This window comes from Carcharhinus amblyrhynchos, chromosome 6 (assembly GCF_965287045.1).
Source record: "Carcharhinus amblyrhynchos chromosome 6, sCarAmb.v2.hapA, whole genome shotgun sequence".
NCBI lineage: Eukaryota > Metazoa > Chordata > Chondrichthyes > Carcharhiniformes > Carcharhinidae > Carcharhinus > Carcharhinus amblyrhynchos.
In genome coordinates this window covers 27262524-27290133 of record NC_137329.1, presented here as the reverse complement: position 1 = coordinate 27290133, position 27610 = coordinate 27262524, and the positions used below count along the sequence as shown (strand labels likewise).

General features: G+C 46.9%; 1 protein-coding gene across 3 annotated transcripts in view; it reads right to left on the bottom strand.

Moving 5' to 3' along the window:
* Positions 1-19212: 19212 nt before the first annotated feature.
* Positions 19213-27610, bottom strand: part of LOC145343774 (ras association domain-containing protein 8-like) — an 85749-nt gene continuing 77351 nt past the window's right edge. For 2 of the 3 annotated variants that reach the window (XM_080190096.1, XM_080190095.1), the window contains exons 4-7: positions 24853-24909; positions 22922-23078; positions 21944-22051; positions 19213-19450 (exon numbers count right to left, since the gene is read on the bottom strand). In XM_080190096.1, coding sequence (XP_080046222.1) covers positions 19422-19450; positions 21944-22051; positions 22922-23078; positions 24853-24909 — 351 coding nt within the window. In that variant the 3' untranslated portion in view covers positions 19213-19421. The remainder of the gene's footprint in view (positions 19451-21943; positions 22052-22921; positions 23079-24852; positions 24910-27610) is intronic. The other variant, XM_080190097.1, reaches the window with a different exon arrangement.

The following is a 27610-nucleotide window of genomic DNA, read 5'->3' as shown; positions in this document are numbered from 1 at the left end:
TATAAGGCATTGGTGAGGCTGAATTTAGAGTATTGTGTACAGTCTTAGTCACCTAGTTACAGGAAGGATGTAAATAAGGTGCAGAGTGCAGAGAAGGTTCACAAAGATGTTGCCAGGACTTGAGAAGCTGAGTGACAGAGAGAGATTGAATAGGTTAGGACTTTATTCCCTGGAGTGTAGAAGAATGAGGGAGACTTGGTAGAGGTGTAGAAGATTTTGATGGGTATAGATAGAGTGAATGCAAGCAGGCTGTTTCCACTGAGGCTAGGGGAGAAAAAAACCAGAGAGCACAGGTTAAGGGTGAAAGGAGAAAAGTTTAAAGGGAATATTAGGGGGCGGCTTCTTCATGCAGAGAGTGGTGGGAGTGTGGAATGAGCTGCCGGATAAAGTGGTAAATGTGGGGTCACTTTTAACATTTAAGAAAAACTTGGATGGGTTCATGGATGAGAGGGGTGTGGAGGGATATGGTCCAAGTGCAGGTCAGTGGGACTAGGCAAAAAATGGTTCGGCACAAACAAGAAGGGCCAAAAGGCCTGTTTCTGAGCTATAATTTTCTCTGGTTCTATCAGGGTGGAGCATTTCCAATATGTACTTCAACTCCTTTACAATGTGGCATCTGGCACAAAACATGGTCCAAACCAGCAACTCCAGACTCAAATTGACCACCCAGAGGTACTTTAACACAAACAATATCATGGAAAATTATCTGCACCAGTTCACTGGTGGCAGCTCACTGGGATACAGTTCCACAGTCACTGACTCTCACTGGGATACAGTTCCACAGTCACTGACTCTCACTGGGATACATTTCCACAGTCACTGACTCTCACTGGGATACAGTTCCACAGTTACTGACTCTCACTGGGATACAGTACCACAGTCACTGACTCTCACTGGGATACCGTTCCACACACACTGACTCTCACTGGGATACAGTTCCACAGTCACTGACTCTCGCTGGGGTACAGTTCCACAGTTACTGACTCTCACTGGGGTACAGTTCCACAAATACTGACTCTCACTGGGATACAGTTCCACAAACACTGACTCTCACTGGGATACAGTTCCACAGTCACTGACTCTCACTGGGATACAGTTCCACAGTCACTGACTCTCGCTGGGGTACAGTTCCACAGTTACTGACTCTCACTGGGGTACAGTTCCACAAATACTGACTCTCACTGGGATACAGTTCCACAAACACTGACTCTCACTGGGATACAGTTCCACAGTCACTGACTCTCACTGGGATACAGTACCACAGTCACTGACTCTCACTGGGGTACAGTTCCACACACACTGACTCTCACTGAGGTACAGTTCCACAGTCACTGACTCTCGCTGGGGTACAGTTCCACAAACACTGACTGTCACTGGGATACAGTTCCACAAACACCGACTCACCCTGCGATACAGTTCCACACACACTGGCTCTCATGTGTACAGTTCCAGTCACTGACTCTCACTGGGATACAGTTCCACACACATTGACTCTCACTGAGATACAGTTCCACACACACTGACTCTCACTGAGATACAGTTCCACAAACACTGACTCTCACATAAGAACATAAGAAATAGGAGCAGGAGTAGGCCATCTAGCCCCTCGAGCCTGCCCCGCCATTCAATAAGATCATGGCTGATCTGTCGTGTCTCAGTTCTACATTCCCGCCCTCTCCCCATAACCCTTAATCCCCTTGCCTATCAAAAACCTATCAACCCGTGTCTTAAATATATTTAGCAAGGCAGCCTCCACCACTTCAACGGGCAGAGAATTCCAGAGATTCACCACCCTTTGAGTGAAGAAGTTCCTCCTCAACTCTGTTCTAAACCGCCCCCCCTTTATCTTGAGGCTGTGCCCTCTAGTCCTACTGTCCTTTCTGAGCGGGAAGAGCCTCTCCACCTCTATCCTATCCATCCCATTCATCATCTTATATGTCTCAATGAGATCTCCCCTCATTCTTCTAAACTCTAACGAGTACAAGCTTAGTTTATTCAGCCTCTCCTCATAGTTCAACCCCCTCAACTCCGGTATCAGCCTAGTAAACCTCCTCTGCACTCCCTCCAAGGCCAAAATATCCTTGCGTAAGTGCGGTGACCAAAACTGCACACAGTACTCCAGCTGCGGCCTCATCAGTGCCCTGTACAGTTGCAGCAAGACCTCCCTACTTTTATATTCAATCCCCCTCGCTATGAAGGCCAGCATCCCATTTGCCTTCCTGACCACCTGCTGCACCTGCAGGCTGGGTTTTCTGAGGTACAGTTCCACACACACTGACTCTCACTGAGATACAGTTCCACACACACTGACTCTCACTGAGGTACAGTTCCACACACACTGACTCTCACTGAGATACAGTTCCACACACACTGACTCTCACTGAGATACAGTTCCACAAACACTGACTCTCACTGAGATACAGTTCCACAAACACTGACTCTCACTGGGATACAGTTCCACAAACACTGACTCTCACTGGGGTACAGTTCCACACACACTGACTCTCACTGAGATACAGTTCCACACACACTGACTCTCACTGGATACAGTTCCACGCGCACTGACTCTCACTGAGATACAGTTCCACACACTGACTCTCACTGGATACAGTTCCACAAACACTGACTCTCACTGGATACAGTTCCACACACACTGACTCTCACTGGGATATAGTTCCACACACTGACTCTCACGGGGATACAGTTCCACACACACTGACTCTCACTGGGGTACAGTTCCACAGTTATTGACTCTCACTGGGGTACAGTTCCACAAACACTGACTCTCACTGGGGTACAGTTCCACACACACTGACTCTCATTGAGATACATTTTCAAAGGTATTAACTCTCATAATCTGGGTCAACGCACTCAGAGCCTGTTCAAAGGAGCAGTACTGATGGAATGCTGCATTGTCAGAAGGGTGGTTATGAGGAAATGCAGCACTGTCAGAGGGTTTGCTGTCAATGGAGGTATGGCGAGTTCACGATACTAGAATCACTACACCTCAGAGCAGCAGGAGGCCATTCAGCCCATCGAGCCTGCACTGACAACAATCCCACTCTGGCCCTATCCCCATCTCCCTGAAATTGAAAAGTAATCACACAGACTCTGCTGTAAGCAAACCCGAGAAGGAAATAATGAAGACATTAAAATATAAGGCATAACATTTCCCTTTTTTTGAAAATTTTTATTTATTAATTATGAAAATATTGATGATGGAGTTAAAGGCTGTTTGACCAGGTTTACCCCGCTAATCCCCTGATGTAGCAATTTAGCATGGCTGATTTAGCATGGCCAATCAACCTAACCTACATGTCTTTGGAGTGTGGGAGGAAACCGCAGCACCCAGAGGAAACATGCAAACCATGAGGAGAATATGCAAACTCCACACAGTCACCCGAGGCTGGGATTGAACCCAGACACTGTGAGGCAGCAGTGCTAACCACGGGGCCACCTGTAACTGCCTGAGTTGCTGCAGAGCCTCTTACAGATAATATGCATTAATGTTGCTGTGCGTCAGTGGTGGAAGAAGTGAATGTGTAAGGCGGTGGATTGGGTGCCCATCAAGCTTTGTTAGTGTCACAAGTAAGCTTACATTAACGCTGCAATGAAGTTACTGTGAAAATCCCTTAGTCGCCACACTCTGGTATCTGTTCAGGTGCACTGAGGGAGAATTAACCAGCACACCTTTCGGACTGTGGGAGGAAACCAAAGGACCCGGAGGAAACCCACGCAGACACGGGGAGAATGTGCAAACTCCACACAGACTACAACTCAAGCTGGGAATTGAACCTGTGTCCCTGGCGCTGTGAGGCAGTAAGGCTAACCACTGTGTCACCTATGGGCTGCTTTGTTCTGGATGGTGTTGAGCTTCCTCGAATGTTGTTGGAATTACACTCAGCCAGGCAAACGGAGAGTGCTCCATCACATTCCTGACTTCTGATTAGTTTTCCAAACTCAGGTTAGCCATATTCCAGGAGACTTTGCTACCTGTTGCTTCTAACTTGTCCATCTGGTCAAACAGCCTTTAATTCCATTGCCAATATTTTCATAATTCATAAAGAAAAATGCTCAAAAGAAAATGGGAAATGTTATAAGAACATAAGAACATAAGAAATAGGAGCAGGAGTAGGCCATCTAGCCCTTTGAGCCTGCCCCGCCATTCAATAAGATCATGGCTGATCTGTCGTGGCTCAGTTCCACTTTCCCGCCCTCTCCCCATAACCCTTAATCCCCTCGCTTATCAAAAACCCATCAACCCGCGTCTTAAAAATATTTAGCGAGGTAGCCTCCACCACTTCAACGGGCAGAGAATTCCAGAGATTCACCACCCTTTGAGTGAAGAAGTTCCTCCTCAACTCCATTCTAAACCGCCCCCCCCACAGCCTCAAGGCTGTGCCCCCTAGTCCTATTATCCTTTCCGAGCGGGAAGAGTCTCTCCACTTCTATCCTATCCATCCCATTCATCATCTTATACGTCTCAATGAGATCTCCCCTCATTCTTCTAAACTCTAACGAGTACAAGCCCAGTTTATTCAGCCTCTCCTCATAGTTCAACCCCCTCAACTCCAGTATCAGCCTAGTAAACCTCCTCTGCACTCCCTCCAAGGCCAAAGTATCCTTGTGTAAGTACGGCGCCCAAAACTGCACACAGTACTCCAGCTGCGGCCTCACCAATGCCCTATACAGCCGCAGCAAGACCTCCCTACTTTTATATTCAATCCCCCTCGCTATGAAGGCCAGCATCCCATTCACCTTCCTGACCACCTGCTGCACCTGCAAGCTGGGTTTTTGCGACTCATGCACAAGGACCCCGAGGTCCCTCTGCACCGTCGCCTGCTGCAGTTTTTCGCCATGTAAGTAATAGTCATTCCTACCATTATTCCTACCAAAGTGGACCACCTCGCACTTGCCAACATTAAATTCCATTTGCCATTTCCTGGCCCATTCACCCAGCCTATCTAGATCCTTCTGTAGACTCTCCACACCCTCCGCACAATTTGCCTTTCCTCCAATCTTGGTGTCATCAGCAAATTTCGACACCCTACACTCGGTTCCCTCCTCCAGATCATCTATATAAATGGTAAATAGCTGAGGCCCCAACACCGACCCCTGAGGCACTCCACTAGTCACCATCCGCCAATCCGAATAGCACCCATTGACCCCCACTCTCTGCCTCCTATTTGACAACCAATCCTCTATCCACGCTAACACCCTACCCCCAACTCCCTGTCCCCTGACCTTCTGCAATAACCTCCTGTGAGGTACCTTGTCAAACGCCTTCTGAAAATCCAGAAAGACCACATCCACCGGCTCTCCTCTATCCACCGCCCTAGACACATCCTCATAGAACTCCAATAAATTTGTCAGACACGACTTCCCTTTAACGAAACCGTGCTGCGTCTGCTCTATCAAGCAATTCCTCTCAAGATGCCTCGCTATTTCCTCCTTGATGACGGATTCTAACATTTTACCTACAACAGACGTTAAACTAACCGGCCTATAATTCCCCGCCTTTTGCCTGGCACCCTTCTTAAACAACGGCGTAACATTAGCCGCTTTCCAATCTTCCGGCACTTCCCCGGAATTCAGCGACGCCTTATATTTTAATGTCTTTATTAATTCTCGGTTTTGCTTACAGCAGAGTCCGTGTGATTACTCTTCTACTCCAGGTCACCTGAGGAGAGCTGGTAACCACTCACTCTAATGGGAAGTCAAGAACACGAGACCCAGGAAAGTAGCCAGGCGTGTCAGAGTCAATGCAGACTGGTTTGCCAAGAGCTGGCTACCAGCATCCGAATTACACTTTCATTTTAAAAGTATCCATTGAAAAAGCATGAAAAAAAACTAGAAATGTCAGAAATAGGAAGCAGTAATAGGAAACTTAAGACTTTTCTCAGTAGGTTCTACAATCCCAGCACAGTCTAAAGACTGCTTAGTGTTTCTCATCCGTGTACTATTAACACAACATACCCAACCCATCAATAAAACTGCTAAATCTACCTCTATACCGTCATCAAACTGACACGCGTTGCCTCAGCTCCTCTGTGGCTGAAACTTTCAGCCTTTATTATCTCGAGACTTGACTATCCCAACACTCTCCAGGCCAGCATGCCATCTTCCACCCTCCATAAACCTGAGTGTTGTCATGTCTTACTTCAAACCAAGCCCTGTTTGCCCATTGCCCCCTGTATCACTGACTCCTGGCCCAGCAATGCCTAAATTTCAAAATTCTCTTCATTTTTTTTTCCCCCAGATCACAGCCTGGCCTCACGCCTCCCTATCTCTCAAACTTCCTCCAGCCCTAAAAACATGTGAGATCTCTGCGTTCCTCTGACTCCCGATACTTATGCTTCCCCAATTTTATGATGCTTCCTCAATTTGAATTCTTCCATCATTTGTGGCCCTGTCTTCAGTTCCAAAACTGTGCAAATCACTCCCTAATCCACCTCCCATATTCTGACTCCTCCTCTAATATCTTGTTGTGGTATTACAATCAGGACCTCATTTTAAGGCTGATTAAATTGGATATCCTAAATTAAAGAATTGGGCATATTAAAATCTAACACAGTCAAACTTCAGGCAAGCCAGACTTGACTAAGGTCAGATATACAAACACAGGAACATGTCTGGGCCTCGCCCTTCAATCACCCATCTTTGCACTCTACTGAGACCCAGCAGGAGACAATCGCACCCTATTAAAATGTACCAGCCTATCGTTAGAAGTCCAGATCAGGCCAGACTTTCTGTCACCTCGAGTTACTGCACTTATCTTATCTGGCAACAGGTTACATGTGAGCAACACCATGGAGATGGACACCTGGGGGGCGGGCCCTGGTGTCCTGTCAGGCAGATATCAAGAAACCCACATCAAGAAACTCCCCCAGTGTTAGGATGGGGTAAAGAAACTGTGTGATTTCTCCAATCCCGCCAATTTCATGCTTGCGATTAATGTTAAAACCACAGCTGTCAAAAGTAGCCTCATACTGCTGAGTCAGATTGGAGATGATTGGGTCATGGCTCTATCAGTCACACGTGGAGCTTACTCTGCTGTCAGGGATAGCGACTGAGGCTACGCACATTCTTGTGAAGATCCCAAGGGCAGAGAATGAGATTGGAAGACAAAACATCAGCTTCCCATCACCAGAGTGAAGGTTGGCTATTGACTGGCCGGTGGACAGCGGGAAAAATCACTCTTCCCAATGGAAAATGGCAAGAAGCTTTTTTTAAATTCATCACCGTGTCACGTATTCTCACTAAAACATAGCTGCGCCTGATTAAACTGTAATTTAGTTTGGAACCAAGCCTGCGACAAATGAGAAACAAGTGCCCTCAGATTCATGACTGCTTAAAGGTGATGAGATAGACTAAAAGCAAAATACAGCGGATGCTGGAACCTAGAAAAAAACAGAAGATGCTGGAAAATCTCAGCAGGTCTGACAGCATCTGTGGAGAGAGAATCGACATGATGTGGAGATGCCAGCATTGGACTGAGGTAAGCACAGTAAGAAGTCTCACAACACCAGGTTAAAGTCCAATAGGTTTATTTGGCAGCACTAGCTTTCGGAGCCTCAAGTCCCTTCTTCAGCTGAGTGAGGAGTTGTGTTCATAAACAGGGCATATAAAGACACAAACTAAATTTACAAGATAATGGCTGGAATGCGAGTCTTTACAGGTAATCAAGTCTTAAAGACAATGTGAGTGGAGAGGGGGTTAAGCACAGGTTAAAGAGGTGTGTATGGCTTCCAGTTAGTGAGATGTTGCAAGCCCAGGCAAACCACAGGGGTTACAGATAGTGTGACATGAACCCAAGATCCTGGTTCTCCAAGATGGCCTTCATGACACACAACAACGCAGAATCACTGAGCAGACACTGATACCAAGTTCCACACACATGAGGACGGTCCCAACCAGGATCTTGGGTTCATGTCACACTATCTGTAACCCCCACAACTTGCCTGGGCTTGCAAGATCTCACCAACTGTCCTGTCTGGAGACAATACACATCTCTTGAACCTGTGCTTAACCCTTTCTCCAGTCACATTGTCTGTACCTTTAAGACTTGATTACCTGTAAAGACAAGCATTCCAACTATTATCTTGTAAATTGAGTTTGTGTCTTTATATGCCCTGTTTGTGAACACAGCTCTTCACTAACCTGAAGAAGGCGCTTGAGGGTCCAAAAGCTAGTGCTGCCAAATAAACCTGTTGGACTTCAACCTGGTGTTGTCAGAGAGAATAGAGCCAGTGTTTCAGGTCAGGATGACTCTTCGTCAATCTGTTCTGTGCAGCTGATAGCAGCTCCTGAGGTCTGGCTGGTTGATAGAACACAGTAAGAACTTTCACAACACCAGGTTAAAGTCCAATCAGCTTATTTGTTGATAGAAGCCAGTGTGAGGAGGTCATAGCATTTCCCAGAATCACAAAATCCTTACAAACAGCCCAGGCTGATGCTGCTGGATGGTAGAGAGTGGATGCCTATTTTAAATGGGTAGTGTTTAAACATGCCACCAGGACCATTGACCTCATGGGGTAATGGCGGAGCCGGCAACTGTCTGTCTGTCCCTGCTGCAGATTGGCCAGGGCACCTCTACATATCTAATTGGCTGATTGCCTCATGACCTTACTTTACGTCAGGTTCCCCACTCAGTGTGTAGACAGCTAGTCTAACTTACTGCTTTGGTGCTGTCAGACTTGCTGTGAATTTCCACCACTTTCTGTATATTCTCCCCGGTAAACAATCTCTTCCCCTGTGTCCTTTTCATTCTCTCATTCCCCTCTGCTATCTCTTTTTATTGCTTTCTCTATCCTTTGTCTCTTCCTCTTGTTCTCTCATCTCCTTCTACTGTGGCTCCCCTCACTCTCTTTCCCTCTCCACTTTCCACCCTCACTTTCCTTCCCTTTCTCTATTTTACCTCTTTTTCTCTTCACCCCCTCTATTCCTCCTTTCCTGCATTTCCACATTCTGCCTTTCACTCTTTCCCTCTTTCTTTCATCCCTCTCTCACTTCCCTTTCTTTCTACCCCCTCTCTTTCCGCTTCCTCTCTATCACTTTTCATGCTCTTTCCCTGCCTCCCCGTCTCTCTTTCCCAAAATAATTTCTCCCCCTTCTCTTTCATCTCCCCTTCTCTCATATCCCCCATCTCACCTCCCTTTTTCTATCTCTATCTCCCTCTCTCTTGTGTCTCTCCTCTCTCCAAGCCACTGCTCTCTCTCCCTTCCCTTCCCCATCTCTCCTTCCCCATGTCCCTTGCTGTCCACTCCTGTTTCTCCCTAGTCCCTCTTGCTCCTCCTTCCTCTCTCCCCTCGCTCTATTTTTCCCTTTCTCTCTCTCTCTTGCCCCACCCCCTTTGAGCGTACAGTTTAACATCAGTAACTCTGATTTATTAACACATGAAGATCACAGAAATATTTGAATAACATGAACCTGCCCAGGTAAATGATAGCAATGAGGCTGGATTAGAGGAGAATTCTGACACTGACTCTGGTCACTGGGGCTATTGCAGGTCAGCAGCTTAACCTCTGACCTGGGCGATGCACTTTACTCATCACATCCAGTAAGACTTAGTAAAAAACAAGACGCTAAAAGTGGAACCGAGAATCCTGTGCTAGAAGGTGTCGTAAGAAAGTTAAAACAACTTCCTCAAGTTTGCATCAATATTGGATTGCTACAAATGCTATTGGTTGGGTTTAAGGATTCCTTTGGTATTATTAGACCAGATGACCATAAGACATAGGAGCAGAATTAGGCCACTTGGTCCATCGAGTCTGCTCCACCTTTCAATCATGGCTGGTATTTTTCTCATTCCCATTCTCCTGCCTTTTCCCCATAACCCTTGATCCCCTTATTAATCAAGAACCTATCTATCTGTGTCTTAAAGACACACAATGACCTGGTCTCCACAGCCTTCTGCGGCAAAGAGTTCCACAGATTCACCACTCTCTGACTGAAGAAATTCCTCCTCATTTCTGTTTTAAAGGATCGTCCCTTTAGCCTAAGGTTGTGCCCTCTGGTTCTAGTTTTTCCCACTAGTGGAAACATCCTCTCGATGTCCACTCTATCCAGGCCTTTCAGTATCCTGGAAGTTTCAGTAGGATTCCCCCTCATCCTTCTAAACAATTGTAAGTACCTTGGCATCTCTAGGTGTTGTGGGCACAATACTTAAAAACTGTCCAAAATGTGTTTTTAAATCTATATGTGTGATGTGGACTAGGCCAATATTTACTGTCCATCCCTAATTGCCCATGAGATGTTGGTGGTGTGTTTGATCCAGTCCATGGATCACATATTTGAATTTCAAACACTACAAGTTGTCACCCGATGTCATTCTTACTGTGTGAACGATATGTTTGAGCCTGAGACAGGGATTAAAGATAGGGGAAGATTGGTCGGGAGGAGATGGAGTTTGGGATGATGCTAGAGACAATTTCAATCTTGTAAGGAGGACACCAGGAATCTGAGTTTCCATTGAATTCTGTGCCTCATTCTATAGAGTTTCTGTGAGGGCTTCTCAGGTCATTTCATCACAAGCGATGGCCTAGTGGTATTATCACTAGACCATTAATCTAGAAACTCGATTAAAGTTCTGGGAAGCCAGGTTCGAATCCTGCCATGGCAGTTGGTGGAATTTGAATTCAATGAAAAATGTCTGGAATTAAAGAACAATTGATGACCGTGAAACCATTGTCAATTGTTGGAAAATCCCATCGGGTTCACTGATGTCCTTTAGGGAAGGAAATCTTCCCTCTTTACCTGGTCCGGCCTACGTGTGACTCCAGGGCCACAGCAATGTGGTTGAATCTCAACTCCCCTCGGGCAACTAGGGATGGGCAATGAATGTTGGCCAGCCAGCGAGGCCCACGTCCCTACGAGTGAATTAAAAAACCCCTGTCTCAAAACTCACCACCAAATTATGGATGTGTGGCCCTAATCCACCTGTCCAACATCCCATCCAACTTTCCTTTCAAAGTCACAACTATGTGACTATGACATTGCTAAACTTTCTCTCCTTGCCCTTCTTGACCTGTCGGTGGCCTTTGGCATTTGATTTGATTTTGTTTATTGTTGACACTGTATTAGAATACAGTGAAAAGTATTGTTCTTTGCACACTATACAGACAAAGCATACCGTACATAGAGAAGGAAACGAGAAAGTGCAAAATGTAGTGTTTCATCACAGCTAGGGTGTAGAGAAAGATCAACTTAATGCGAGGTAAGTCTATTCAAAAGTCTGACAGCAGCAGGGAAGAAACTGTTCTTGAGCTGGTTGGTACGTGACCTCAGACTTTTTTATCTTTTCCGACATACCCGATCATACCATCCTCCAAGGTCTGGTTTAAGATATTAATAGATAAAGGTGAAGCCTGTCCTAAGGGGAGGGTGTTAAACTGGGGGAGGGCTAGATACAACCGGATTAGGCAGGATCTTAAAGATACGGACTGGGGTAAGCTGTTTGATGGCAGGTCGACGCTGGGTATGTGGGAGTCTCTCAAGGGAAAACTAAAATCTTTGCAGAAAGACATGTGCCGGTCAAGAGGAAGGATGGGAAGGGTAGGATTAGAGAGCCGTGGGTAACTAGGGATATTGAGGACCTGGTCAGGAGGAAGAGGGAGGCGTACATTAGATCTAGGCATTTGAGGACAGAGATAGCGTTAGAAGAATACAGAGAATGTAGGAGAGAACTTAAAAGGGGCATCAGAAAGGCAAAAAGGGGCCACGAAATGTCTTTGGCGGGTAGGATTAAAGAAAATCCTAAGGCATTTTACTCCTATGTTAGAAACAAAAGGATGGTTAGAGGGAAGATTGGTCCTCTCAGGGACAGAGGAGGGGAACTATGCTTGGAGCCTGGGGGAATGGGGGAGATCTTGAATGAATACTTTGCGTCGGTATTCACGCAGGAGAGGGGCCTGATGTCTGGTGCTGTGCTTGAGGAGTTTGAGGATCCATTGAGGGAAATAGTCATCACGAGGGAAGAGGTGTTGGGACTTTTAGACAGTATAAAGACGGATAAATCTCCGGGGCCTGATGGCATCTATCCCAGGCTGCTAAGGGAGGTGAGGGATGAAATTGCTGGGCCTCTGACGCAAATCTTTGTCTCTTCTTTGGACACAGGTGAGGTCCCAGAGGATTGGCGGATTGCAAATGTAGTACCGTTGTTTAAAAAGGGTCAGAGGGATAACCCAGGGAATTATAGGCCGGTGAGCTTGACTTCAGTTATAGGCAAGCTAATGGAGAGGATCCTCAAGGATAGGATGTATGAACATCTGGAGCGCTGCAATCTGATCAGGGATACGCAGCATGGCTTCGTTACAGGGAGGTCGTGCCTTACGAATCTAGTGGAATTTTTTGAAGAGGTGACAAAAACGGTTGACGAAGGACAAGCCGTTGATGTCGTCTATATGGATTTCAGTAAGGCGTTTGACAAGGTCCCTCATGGTAGGCTGATAGAAAAGGTGAAGGCTCATGGGATACAAGGCCAGGTATGTAGATGGGTGGAGAACTGGCTTGGGAGGAGGAGACAGCGGGTAGTAGTGGAAGGCTCCTTTTCCAATTGGAGGTCTGTCACCAGTGGTGTGCCGCAGGGCTCGGTACTAGGACCTCTTCTATTTGTGGTATATATTAATGACTTGGAAGAGGGGGTAGGTAGTGTGATCAGCAAATTTGCTGATGACACTAAGATGGTTGGATTGGCGGGTACTGAGGAGCAGTGCCTGGCAATGCAACATGACATAGACAGGCTGGTAGATTGGGCAGATAGATGGCAAATGGAATTTAATCCGGAGAAATGCGAGGTGATGCACTTTGGCCGGAATAATGTGGAGGGGAGTTATACGATAAAAGGTAGAACTATCCGGAGTATAGATACGCAGAGAGACCTGGGGGTGCAAGTGCACAAGTCCCTGAAGGTGTCGGTGCAGGTGCAGAATGTGATGAGGAAAGCGTATGGTATGTTAGCCTTCATAGGAAGGGGTATAGAATATAAGAGTAGGAGTCTGATGTTGCAGTTGTATAAAACGTTGGTTAGGCCTCACTTGGAGTACTGCGTCCAGTTCTGGTCGCCGTACTACCGAAAGGATGTAGAGATCCTGGAGAGAGTGCAGAGGAGATTTACCAGGATGCTGCCTGGTATGGAAGGGCTATCTTACGAGGAAAGATTGAATGAACTTGGGCTGTTTTCCCTTGAGAGACGACGGCTGAGGGGGGATCTAATAGAGGTTTATAAGATTATGAAGGGGATAGATAGAGTAAATGGTGGTAAGCTTTTTCCGCTATTAGGAATGGATAGAACGAGGGGTCACGGGCTTAGGGTGAGGGGGGCTAGGTATAAGACAAATATTAGAGGGCAGATTTTCACGCAAAGGGTAGTGGGGGTGTGGAATGCACTGCCGAGTAAGGTGGTGGAAGCAGGCACGCTAGGGTTGTTTAAGAGTCACTTAGACAGCCACATGAGCGGGCTACATATAGGGGGATATAGCAGGCCTTACTAAACATTGTAGGCTTGGGATTACGTTTTTGCCTCAGGGATGTTACAGTCTTTGCCTGTTTAATAATGAATTTTTTGTCTCCACAGGCATTTAAGTCCACCTTGTTGACCAGCAAGGGGCATGCATGCGGCAGGTTGTAGTGGGCTGCTCTTGGACATTGCTTCGGGAGTTGCCTATTGCTTCATGTCGTTAGTGTGCTTAAACTGGACCATCTCGAGGGCAACATGACAGCTCAGAGACTATCTCTGTTGCTGTGCGGACACATGGATTTGGGCCTGTGTCTGTGGGAGTTTGCACGTTCTCCCCGTGGTTGCGTGGGTTTCCTCCGGGTACTCCGGTTTCCTCCCACATCCCAAAGATGTGCTTTTAGGCTGATTGATTGGGTAACAAATTGTCCCTATATTGGACCTCCCTGATCCTCGCACATTAGGCATAGACTAAAATCATGAATAGGTCACTGAGACAGTGGGACGGCGGCGCGGGCTCGTTGGGCCGAAGGGCCTGTTTCCCGTGCTGTGTTGTTCTTTGTTCTTTGTTGTCTCTCCACTTTTGTCCAGCTGGGTGGGACTGCTCTTACCTTGTTCCATCCTTATCCATAACCACAGCCAGAGAGTCACTTGCAATGGCTTCTCTTCCTGTTCCTGCACCATTACCATCTTGCCTCTCTCCTGCTTTACCTTTACCTGCTGCCCCTCAGTGATAACATCTCAAAAAACAGCATTAACTTTCATATTTACATTGCCATACCCAGCACCAGCTGAACTCCACCTCGCTCAACTCCCCTACTGTTGCTTAGTTATTGGACTAGTTATCTGACATTCAGTGCTGGGTGAACAGAAATTTCCTACAATTAATTATTGGGTAAACTGAAGCCATTAGTTACAGTTCTCAGCAAACTCTATTCCCTCACTGTGCTGACTCTATATCTCTCCATGTCAACTGTCAGGGAGCAAACCAGTCTGTTTGTAATCTTGCTGTCTTGATTCTGCAATTTACAGTGCATTTACTAGTTTCCAACCACACAGCCATGTTATTACTAAGACCATCTATGTCTGCCTCTGTATCATGGACCAGTGCAATAGGCAGACAGATGGCAGTTGAAATTTAATGCAGAGAAATGAGACATTGTGATAGGAGGAATGAAGAAAGGCAATATCAAATCAAGAGTGCAGTTCTACAGGATCAGAGGAACCTGTGTCTAAGTGCACAGATTGTTGAAGATGGTAGGTCAGAATGAGAAAGCCAGTGATGAGGCATTCGGGATACAAGGTTTTATAAATCGAGGCATTGAGTACAAAATAGCAAAGGCGTAATGGTGAACCACTGCAAAGACACTCATTTAGTCTCCACTATGATATTGTGTTCAATTCTGCGCACCACAACTTAGGAAGAGTTTGAAGGCATTAGAGAGGGCATGGAAATGATTTACAACAATGGTTCCAGGAATGAGAGACTTCAGTCCTGTGGATAGGTTCGAAGCTTCCTTAGACAAGATTAAGAGTTGAATTAAGAGGTGTTCAAAAGCATGAAGAGAATAGATTGGGTGAAACTGTTTGCATTGGTGCAAGGCTCAAGAGCCAGTGGACACTAATTTAAGGTAAGTGGCAAGAGCGATGTGAGGAAAAGCATTTTTAACCCAATGGAAAATTACCTAAAGAGAAAACATTTGCAGGTTTACTGGGCAAAAGCAGTGGAGTGGGACTAGCTGCATTGTTCTTGCAGATGGCCAGCACAGAAATGATGGGCAGAATGGCCTCTTCCAATGCTTCTGTGGCTCTACTCTGCCTCAGTTTATTTGCTGCTGAAACCCTCATTAGTGTCTTTGTCACTTTGAGACTTGATTATTCTAAAGCGCTCCTGGCAGGTCTCCCACGTTCTTCCTTTGAGGTCATCCAAACTCTGCTGTCCATATCCTAATTGCACCAAGTCTTACTCACCCCTCATCTGTGTGCTCGCTGACCTCCAGTGGCTCCCTTAATATTGAGGAGACTGGAAGAATAATCCAATTCACTGCCTGAAGCTGACTGCTATTATATCAGAGACCTTCAACACATATCAGAATCATAGTACACAATCATAATATCCTTACAGTGCAGGAGGGAATGGGAGGCAGGATCTATGAATGAGCTCAACTCCACTCATAAATTCCTATCCATGATGCTGGCATCCTTGGAGACAGTAATGGAGACACCTTGTTCAATGTTTAGTTGGTCTGTGACCTTCAGTAACCCATTGTACACATCATGTGGGAGTCACTGGAAAGGTCAGCATTCGTTACCCATCCTTAATTGCCCTAAACTGAGAGGCTTGCAAAGTTATTCTGGAAGGCAGTTAAGAATCAACCTGGCCCATGGGTCTGGTATCGCCAAACCAGGTAAGGATGGCAGATTTCCTTCCCTAGGAACATTAAGAAGTCAAAATGGCTTTTAGCCACAATCCAGAAATTTTGTGGTCACCATTATTAATTCACTTTTAATTCCTGATTTATCGAATCAATTGAATTTAAAATTCCCCAAGTGCTGTAGTGGGATTTGAACTCGTGCCTCTGGATCATTAGTTCAGGACTCTGGATTACTTGTCCAGCAACGTAACCACTATGGGAGGCACGGTAGCACAGTGGTTAGCACTACTGCCCCACAGCACCTGGGGCCCCGAGTCCAATTCTGGCCTCAGGTCACTGTCTGTGGAATTTTCACTTGCCCCCCCCGTGTCTGTGTGGGTTTCCTCCGGGTGCTCCGGTTTCCTCCGATATTCCAAAGATATGCGGGTTAGATTGATTGGCGATGCTAAATTGCCCCTTTGTGTCCAAAGGTGTGTAGTTTAGGGGAACTAGGAGGATAAATACATGTGGTTACAGGATTAGGGCCTGGATAAAATGCTCTGTTGGAGATGTGCAGGCCCGATGGGCTGAATGGCCTCCTTCTGCACTGTCGAGATTCTACAATTCCACAATTCCGTACTTTTTATCTGTCTGAACTGAAGTGGGAGGGGAATAACCAAACCAAACGAATGCCACACTTAGACCAGTGGTAACATTCAAATAAATATTTGAATTGGTGTGGTAGTAACCAGTTGTTTTTATTCCCAGACCCTCTAGAACAACAACAAAAGGAACACAAGGGAAGGTATTGCCGTATAATTGTGCTTAATCTCATCAGAGGGCCATCTGGTGTTGAGTTAACTTGATCCAAAAGCTTGACAGATCAGCCAGAGAGGAGAGAGCAAATTGAATCATACAATTCCAGAAAGATATAGTGTTAATGGATACCATTTAGCTCCTCCTACCAGTGCCTCTTGCCATGTTCGCCAAGTCTTACAAATTTGTCACTTCAAATATTTAGCCCCCAAAACCTAGAAGGAAAAAAAAAATCGCTGAGGAGACTGTGTGTATCTTCCAGCACTGTCTCAGTTGTCGGAAATGATGTGGAGATGCCGGCATTGGACTGGGGTAAACACAGTAAGAAGTCTCACAACACCAGGTTCAAGTCCAACCGGTTTATTTGATAGTAAACCCACAAGCTTTCGGAAACGGTGTTCCTTCTTCTCTGATCAGAACCTTCCACACACCTGACGGAGGAACACTGTTTCCGAAAGGTGTGGGATTTCTATCAAATAAAATGGTTAGACTTAAACCTGGTGTGAGACTTCTTACAGTTGTCAGAAAACCAGGAAAGTCTAAAACAGTTGCTGAGTTTCCACCAAATTTTGATTTGCCACCACTCTAGGATTGCCCTAAACTGTCCTGTAATTAGAGATTAGTCACCAGTCTCTGCTCTGTTACATGTCATAATTTTCTAAACAGCATTAAAACAAATTGAATTTTTACTTCTAAAGATATTAAAGCTGGTTAAGAAGAATCAGATGGACGTCCAATCATATATCACAAACAAAAGAGATGGAATGCTTTCATTGGTGTGGAGTTAGGGCATTGTGGGTGAATCTTGTCAGCTGTACACTTTGCTGAATCATTGAATCCCTACAGAGCACAAGGAGGCCATTTGGTCCATCGAGCCTGCAGCAACCACTATCCCACCCAGACTCTATCCCCGAAACCCCTCGTATTTACCCTGCCCACGCCCCTGACATGAAGGGTCAATTTAGCATGGCCAATCAACATCACCTTAAACTGTGGGAGGAAACCCACGCAGACATGGGGAGAACGTGCAGACTCCACACAGACAGTAACCCAAGGCTAGAATCAAACCTGGGACCCTGGCGCTGAGAGGCAGCAGTGCTAACCACTGTGCCACCTACCGTGTTTCTTTTGGAGAAAGAACAGATTGAACAGCATGCCCCCCACCACCACCACCACGCCCTCCGCCACAGCCGCCACGCCCCCCCGCCCACCATGCCACAGCCGCCCCCCCACCCCACCAAGCCCCCCACCCCACCAACACTACCACCGAGCCACTGCAGGCTGTGATATGGCAGCCAGAGATCCTGAATAATCAGTGCAGCCAGTGGAATTAGCACCCTCCCAGTTTTGCCTAGGACACTATCCTAAGGAACTCCTGCAGTGATGTCCTGGAACTGAGAAGACTCACTTCAAACAACCATAACCACTTTCCTTTGTGCTAGGTATGACTCCAACCAGGGGAGAGTTTCCCACATGATTCTCACTGACTCTAACCTTGCTGGGGTTCCTTGATACCAGTGTCATTGACACTTTAATAGTTTAAGCAGAAAATGGTTCATCTTCAAGGACCAAGATAATTCTGGAGGAATTTGTGCTTTTAAATTCAATGTCCGTTAGTGGGTTACAGCAAGGAGTCCAGTTGCAGCATTTTACAAGAAAAGGTAATTAAGCAGTTTTAAAGAAGCTGATAACCTCCTGACCCTGGTGGACTCTTCATAAAAGTGGCATCACCACCTGCAATTTCCCTTCCAAGTTGCTCACCATCCTGACTTGGAAATGTATCGCCATTCCTTCGCAGTCGTTGGGTCAAAATCCTGGAACTCCCTCCCTCATGGCATTGTGGGTCCACCCACAGCACGTGGACTGCAGCGAGTCAAGAAGGCAGCTCACCACCACCTTCTCAACCGGGGTGGGCAATAAATGCTGGCCAGCCAGCAACACTCATGTCCCATGAATCACCACAGTCCGGCACATGTTCAGGTCACTGCCCCTAACCAGCACATCTTTCAGAGCGTGGGAGGAAACCCACACAGACATGGGGAGAACGTGCAAACTCCACACAGACAGTGACCCAAGCTGGGAATCAAATCCGGGTCCCTGGCATTATAAAGCAGCAATGCTAACCACTGTGCCACCGTGCTGCCCATCAGTGCTGAAGACGCTCCGAATTGTTGGAAGATCAGTGTTGAAGGAGTGATGAATTGTTGGAAGTCTCTCTTTTGAAGGTGGATCGAACAGTCCCCGTGTATACTGTTTGAAGAGGAGCAGGGACATTCTCCCTGGTGTCCTGGACAATATTTATCCCTCAGTCAATTTCACTAACAACAGATTATCTAGTCATTATCAGGTTGTTTGCTTAACATGTGCACATTGTTGTAATATAGAAAATATAGCAGTCAGTCAGTGACCACACCTGAAAAGTTGGCTGTGGAGCACTTTGGGACATACTGTGGTGCTGAAAGGCGCTATAGAAATGTACGTCTGTCTTTTTCTTTCAACAATAACTGATCCACTCAGTATTTCTGACATTTTCCTCTTAAACTACAGAAAACCTTCACAAAAATACACGATAAAAATGCACACTGATTTCCAGTTCTGATTTATTTTGAATATATACTTAAAATAAGTTTAAAACATTTCTGAATGACATGTTCCTTTACATTGACATGCTACCGTTAATAACCAACCTAACACATTTTTTTCCTCAATGTACAGGCCAGATTGGACAGAGATGACATTGAAACAATATCAACCTGAATGCAGTACACAGCTTCAAACAGTGTCTTGCTCTTTTTTTGTCAGCTACCTACTATCCAATGATGAAATTCTGAAACAAAAAGATTACGTAAATAAGTTAATGGGGCTTGAAATTTAAAATGATGTTTTTCTAGTTATTTGAAAAATAAATACAAGTTATTCTCGCAACCTACTCTCGAGTGAAACTGTAACAGAAAGGCTGCTCCTTCATATCTATATTCAGGTCTGTGGTAAACCTTAGCTTCATCATTTTCCCACACTGGCACGCACAGAGAGAAAGAGAGAAGGAGAGAGAGAAATGGAAATAAGCACGGAGAGATAGAATAATGAGGAGAGATGGAAGAGAGAAGGAGAGACAGAGAGAGGGGATGCGATAGAGAGAGATAGAAAGATGAGGGCAAAGCAGGGGGACACAGAAAACGAGAGTGTGTGTGCGAAGGAAGGAGAGAGTTAAGAGGGGGAGCTCCCAACCACCGGGGATCTGCTCTGCTCTGAATATGAGATCTTTGGGGGGGGACTGTGCTGTGTGCTGTCTGGTATTCTCATTCAACAACCTGAGGACTCACAGTGACTTGATTAACATCGAGCTCCCTCGCATGAGCTTTTATTTATCCCCTGGGGTAGTGGTCGTTGGAGAAGATGTTTCCGAAGGGGTAACCGCCTCCCCCCCCCACCTCAATGTTGTGCGTGGGAGGATGAATGGGGAGGAGGGGTGGGGTTGGGGGGGAGGGAGGGTGCTGCATCCAGTGTAGCACTGAGCATGAGAGAAGAGTGGTCTAACTGAGAACAGATGAGACTTGGAAATGCCATGGTTGGTTGATGCCGCGACTGCTGAGTCTCAGAAGCCCATTGCTATTTATCGCTGACCTGAGCGTTGGAGGTGGTGGGACTGCCACCTGCCATTGGAATAAAGTTCTGCCTGCGACGACTGTCGGCCAATCTGATTGGCGCTGCAGTGGTCAGAGGGCCACTCTCAAGGTAAGTCCCGGGGAGGGGGGGGTGGGGGCGGTAGAGGGTGTCTTGGTAAGTGGGGGGACTGGGGCAGGGGTGGTGGGCCAAAGCTCCAAGGCCCCAGAGGAAGGGCGCCCCAAATCCCTTTCCACCCGAGGTGGAGAAAAGTTTCCCACCGCACTCACACCCCCTCGTACCAGCTTAAAAGATTGAAGTTGGGTGGGGAAAAGGTACTTAAGTGGCCACTTGTGGGCCTTGATAAGTGAAAATGGCAGGTTTCCCACCCACAGTCCTGCCAACCCACACTTGAAACTACACGTGGACAGGAGTGCTTTCAGAGGGAATCCCATCCATACAATATTACACTCCATCCCCCCCACCCCCCCAACCATCTCCAAACCCACACTGGGGGAGGGGCAGGGGTGGGGGGTATCAAATTCTGTCCAGTCTGTTTCTGACTGCTATCCAGTTACAGACATGTGAGAAACTGGCGGACCTAAGGTCCGCCCTCCAAAATCTCACTGGCGCTGATTTCGACTGAATATCCTCGGATGGGGGAGGGTGTGTCAGCATTGGCGGACACCACCATAGATCGCCAGAGGATAGGGCTGGTTCACCCCTCTGCAGTGCACAGCCTCTGAGGCAAGGATACAGTGGGTTACTTGGTGCCCACTGGACCCAAACCCCAAAGAGTCAAAGGGAGGGAATAAACTCAGGTAACAGAAAAGAGAAATCAATTAATGTAAAGATGGTCACTATTCTAGAATACTGTATTCTGAATACTAACCTGCACTCCAAAGATGTGCGGGTTAGGTTACTTGGCCGTACAAAATTGCCCCTTAGCACTGGGGGGACTACTTGTGGTTACGGGGATAGGGGATAGGTGGGATTGTGTTGGCTCGGTGGGCTGAATGGCCTCCTTCTGTACTGTATGGATCGTATGACACTCCAAAGTCCTTTGCTCTGAAATCCATTACCGAATTCAGGAGAAACTTCAAGAACAAGGTGAGATTGTAGAACCTGCTACTACAGTGTGTGGTCGAGGTGGAGAATTTAAGAGGGAGCTAAATAATCAAATGAGGGAGTAAGAAATACGCTGATAGGGCGAGAGGAGGCTCGCGAGGAGCTTACATGTACCACTCGGGCCGAACGGCCAGTTCCTGTGCTGTCACATTATGTCATGTAATTGTGCTTAAAATAAAATGCAACCAATGGATATGAGAAAGATGACCCTTTGAATTATTTTCTAAAAGGGATTTCAGAAGGATTGGATAAGGTAATGTTGTAGGGCTCAGAGGAGATTGTAACTTATTCTGTGTCATTCGCAGTTAATTGCAAGTTGATGCATAGCATCAAATAAAAAGAGAACACAAGAGGAGAGAGAGAGAGAGAGAGTGTGAGTATGGTTACCATGGCTCATGCAGATACTACACCAGCAACCAGGTACTATATATACACAGAGGGGTATGTGTATCTCATTCTCAAACTGGAAAGCTGGAGTTTGTTCCGACATTGACCATCTCAAAGGTGCAGTTGCTGTGCGTTAACCGGCCCCATTGCCAAAGGCTAGTGTCGTTAGCACGAGGCATACACTCAGTTCAAACAAACACACCTTCCGGGTTCAGGCTCGACACCAGAGGGTTCTGGAGGTTCCGCGGGTTCCCCAGGAACTGTTTCGCTGTCTGTCGCGGCGGAGAGTCAAAATCTGAAATGTGAGCATCTGTAAAAATAGAATTAAATAAAATGGGTTTGGAACCTCACACACACGTCGCTCCGTGTCACCGTCACACGCATGTCACTGCGTGTTGTGCAGGTTAGTGAGTCAGTGTTACCATCACACACGTTACCGAGGGTCACCGTCATGTGCAGATCAGTGAGTCAGTGTCACTGTCATACATCGGTCCACAAGTTAGTGGCACTGTTGTACTCTGATATAATGAAATGCTTTTGAACATCTCAATCACATCTCCCCTTGTCTTTTCTTTGCCCCAGCTTCTCCAGTCTATCCACATGACTGAAGTCATTGCACTCTATCCAAGGTGCCGAATGGATTTCTCTGGTTGGGAATGGTCTTGTATAGCTCTCTCTCTGTGACTCCCCTTCCCTGATGCCTGTTTGGTGCCTCTGTTCCTCCCATCACATGAATGTGTTTTAGTATTTGGTCATGGGACATGGGTGTGGCTGGCTGGGCCAACATTTAATGCCCATCCCCAGTTACCTGAGGGTATTGAGAGTCAACCACATTGCTGTGGCTCTGGAGTCACATGTAGGCCAGGCCAGGTAAGGACAGCAGATTTCCCTCCCTGAAAGGACATTACTGAACCAGATGGGTTTTAACGACAATGATTTCATGGCCATCAGAAGATTCTTAATTCCAGATTTTTATTGAATTCAAATGTCACCATCTGGCGCGGTGGGATTCGAACCCGGGTCTGGAGAGCATTACCCTGTGTCCCTAGATTACTAGTCCAGTGACAATAACACTACACCACTGTCTCCCCCTGAGGCAGTACCTGTTGGTTGTTTGACTGGGCTGGGAGGGGCTCCAAGTGGGGTTTGGGTGCTATGGTGATGATGATTAGTTCCTCACCTCCATTGCAGTGAGCAGGCGGCTGGTTTGCTTCCTCCGTCGTTGTCTCCTCTTCGTTTCTGATCTGCGTTCCCGCACTGCCGGTTTGCTGGATAAATTGCTGTAAGTTGCACTGTCTCAGCTCTTTATTCAACTCCTCCAGCTCCTGTGTTTTGGCCTAAAAACACAACTCTCATTCAGAAACAAAGGACAGAAAACAAAAAGGCACACAAGTAGATGTCGTGATGGGCAGCACGATGGCACAGTGGTTAGCACTGCTGCCTCACAGCGTCAGGGACCTGGGTTCGATTCCCGGCTTGGTTCACTGTCTGTGTGGAGTCTGCATGTTCTCCCCAAATCTATGTGGGTTTCCTCCCACGTTCCAAAGATGTGCAGATTAGGTTGATTGGCCATGCTAAATTGTCCCTTAGTTTTAGGGGGGCTCGCTGGGTAAATGCACAGGGTTTTGGGGATAGGGCCTGGGTGGGATTGTGGTCAATGCAGTCTTGATGGGCCGAATGGCCTCTTTCTGCACTGTAAGATTCTATGATTCTATCCTAGATCCTGCTCAGAGGCAGGAATGCACTGACGAGCCCACCATGTACACTCCTGGCTAATTCTGTCCTCAATCCCTCCTCTTAACTGGACTCCACAGGAGCAGCAACACTCATCCCAAATCCATCATAATGAGTAAAGCAGCAACACAAAGTGTGCTTTGGGCATATGGAGAATGGTTGAGTGCACATTGCCCAGTGTCCAGCATGCAAGGAGGATGGTTACTTCAGTATCTGAAAACTGAACTTGCATCGCAGAGAATTGAACAAGTAATTCAGGCTGACATTGCCCATGAAATGCTGAGGGAGCGCAGCGCCACCAGAGGCTCAGTGCTGAGGGAGCGCGGCACTGCCAGGGGGTCGGTGCTGAGGGAGCGCGGCGCTGCCAGGGGGTCGGTGCTGAGGGAGTGCTGCACTGTCAGAGGGTCAGTACTGAGGGAGCGCGGCGCTGTCAAGATGGACAGTACTGAGGGACCGCTGCACTGTCAGAGAGTCAGTACTGAGGGAGTGCTGCACTGTCAGAGGGTCAGTACTGAGGGAATGCTGCACTGTCAGAGGGTCAGTGAGTGCTGCACTGTCAGAGGGTCAGTACTGAGGGAGTGCTGCACTGTCAGAGGGTCAGTACTGAGGGAGCGCGGCGCTGTCAAGATGGACAGTACTGAGGGAGCGCTGCACTGTCAGAGAGTCAGTACTGAGGGAGCGCTGCACTGTCAGAGGGTCAGTACTGAGGGAGTGCTGCACTGTCAGGGGGTCAGTGCTGAGGGAGTGCTGCACTGTCAGAGGGTCAGTACTGAGGGAGTGCTGCACTGTCTGGGGGTCAGTACTGAGGGAGTGCTGCACTGTCAGAGGGTCAGTACTGAGGGAGCACTGGGTGTAACAGAGGGGAACACGGGGACAGGAAACAGCCCCATTATATTCTGCCACTCAATGAGATGATGGCTGATCTGTGACCTGTCGTTACACCCCCATCCCTTCAGATTACAAAAATCCACCACATCTCCAATTCAGAATTCATAATTCTTCTAACAATATTTCTGTTTGAAAGATTCAAACTTCTGTCACCTTGTGTGTGTGCACGCAAGTATTTCTGAATTTCTTTCACCAGAACTCTGACTCTAAAATTAGAGTCTGCTTCCTAGTCCGAGACTACACAACTCAGCAGAAATAGTTTCCCTTTATCAATCCCATCAGTTACATAAGAGCTGAGTCGGCAGTTTAACCCCTCAACCGACTGATCTCATCTCAGCCTCAGCTCCATTTTCCTGCCCCTTCACCATCGCTTTCTAACCCCTTACTAAAATTCCATCCACCTCTTCCTTAAAGTCCCTGTATCCACTGCGCTCTGGGTAATGAATTCCACAGACTCATGGTCCTTTGAAAGAAGTAATTTCTCCTCACCTCTGTTTTAAATCTGCCATCCCTAGTCCCTTTACGTTGATATTCTTTCCAAGTGTTCTGATGAGTGCAAGACAAAAAGTTTTGACAGGTCTTTTTTTTCAGCAATTATCATTTTCACTTTGTAATTTCATGCTTCCATTTACAATGCTCATGATATTCTTTTGTAACCTTGGCAATCTAGTACATATCCCATAATTGAGGTCTGCAATAGATATGGTGAATAGTTGGAGGCTTGTTATATAGTGTGGGACATGCTGGTCATGTTGTTCCTATCTGCCATTATTCCTGCAGTGGCACAGTGGTTAGCACTGCTGCCTCATAGTGCCAGGGACCCAGGTTCGATTCCTGGCTTGGGTCACTGTCTGTGTGGAGACTGCACATTCTTCTTGTGCCTGCATGGGTTTCCTCCCACAGTCTGAAAGACGTGCTGGTTAGGGTGCGTTGGCCGTGCTAAATTCTCCCTCAGTGTCCCCAAACAGCCTCCGGAGTGTGGCGACTATGTGGCGGAATGTGACCACAGGAACTTCATTGCAGTGTTAAATGAGCCTACTTGTGACACTAATTGAATAAACTTTAACTTATTCTGCCACTCAGCCAATTTCCTGACCAAGTCAATAATCCATGATCTTTAATTTTAACCAACTTTATCAAATGCTCTCTGGAACTCTGTAGAAATAACAAGCATCCACATTCCTCTGTCTTCCTCATCAAAACAATAACAAAAATCAGTCAGCCTTCTCAGACATGACCCACCCTTTACAAACCTCTCTAATCAGCTGAAAAGGTTTTTTTCACCCCTGTCCTTAAATATCCTTAAATGTAGTCTGGTGGCACAGTGGTACACTGGTTAGCACTGCTGCCTCACAGTGCCAGGAATGCAGATTTGATTCCCGGCTTGTGTCACTGTCTGTGTGAAGTCTGCACGTGTCTGCGGGGGTTTCCTCTGGGTGCTCTGGTTTCCACCCATAGTCTGAGAGATGTGCTGGTTGGGTGCATTGACCATGCTAAATTCTCCCTCAGTGTACCCGAACAGGCGCTAGAGTGTGGCAACTAGGGGATTTTCACAGTAACTTCATTTCAGTGTTAATGTAAGCCTACTTGTGACACTAATAAACAAACTTTATTTTATACAGGCTCTACTAATTTCCCAAAATTGATCCCTAAACCAACCATCACCCCTTGTGACACCTGAATAAACAGATGCAGGACAACAATCTGGGAACATGCAAATGCCCCAATTAAATTGAGCAATGGTTTGAGTTCGCCACAGGGTGGCACCAGAGCTGCATGTTTGAGATCGGATGGAGTAGTGGTTGTACTGATAACTGGAAGACATTCTGTCGGACCTTTCATGACCTTTGGCTGTAAAGTGCTTTCGGACGCCCTATGAGATGCTTTTGAACAGTAGTTACTTTTGCAGTTATGTTTTTGCAGCCCAACATGTGCACATCATCTCCCACAAACAGCAAAACAACAGCAACTTATACTTCTGAAGCAAGATTGACTTAATAAAACACACATAAGAACATAAGAACATAAGAAATAGGAGCAGGAGTAGGCCATCTAGCCCTTTGAGCCTGCCCCGCCATTCAATAAGATCATGGCTGATCTGTTGTGGCTCAGTTCCACTTTCCAGCCCTCTCCCCATAACCCTTAATCCCCTCTCTTATCAAGAACCCATCAACCCGCTTCTTAAAAATATTTAGCGAGGCAGCCTCCACCACTTCAACGGGCAGAGAATTCCAGAGATTCACCACCCTTTGAGTGAAGAAGTTCCTCCTCAACTCCGTTCTAAACCGCCTCCCCTTTATCTTGAGGCTGTGCCCCCTAGTCCTATTGTCTTTTTTGAGCGGGAAGAGTCTTTCCACCTCTATCCTATCCATCCCATTCATCATCTTATACGTCTCAATGAGATCTCCCCTCATTCTTCTAAACTCTAACGAGTACAAGCCTAGTTTATTCAGCCTCTCCTCATAGCTCAATCCCCTCAACTCCGGTATCAGCCTAGTAAACCTCCTCTGCACTCCCTCCAGGGCCAAAATATCCTTGCGCAGGTGCGGCGCCCAAAACTGCACACAGTACTCCAGCTGCGGCCTCACCAATGCCCTATACAGCTGCAGCAAGACCTCCCTACTTTTATATTCAATCCCCCTCGCTATGAAGGCCAGCATCCCATTTGCCTTCCTGACCACCTGCTGCACCTGCAAGCTGGGTTTTTGCGACTCATGCACAAGGACCCCGAGGTCCCTCTGCACCGTCGCCTGCTGCAGTTTTTCGCCACGTAAGTAATAGTCATTCCTACCATTCTTCCTACCAAAGTGGACCACCTCACACTTGCCAACATTAAATTCCATTTGCCATTTCCTGGCCCATTCGCCCAGCCTATCTAGATCCTTCTGCAGACTCTCCACACCCTCCACGCAATTTGCCGTTCCCCCAATCTTGGTGTCATCAGCAAATTTCGACACCATACACTCAGTTCCCTCCTCCAGATCATCTATATAAATGGTAAATAGCTGAGGCCCCAGCGCCGACCCCTGGGGCACTCCACTAGTCACCATCCGCCAATCCGAATAGCACCCACTGACCCCCACTCTCTGCCTCCTATTTGACAACCAATCCTCTATCCACGCTAACACCCTACCCCCAACTCCATGTCCCTCGACCTTCTGCAATAACCTCTTGTGAGGTACTTTGTCAAACGCCTTCTGAAAATCCAGAAAGACCACATCCACCGGCTCTCCTCTATCCACCGCCC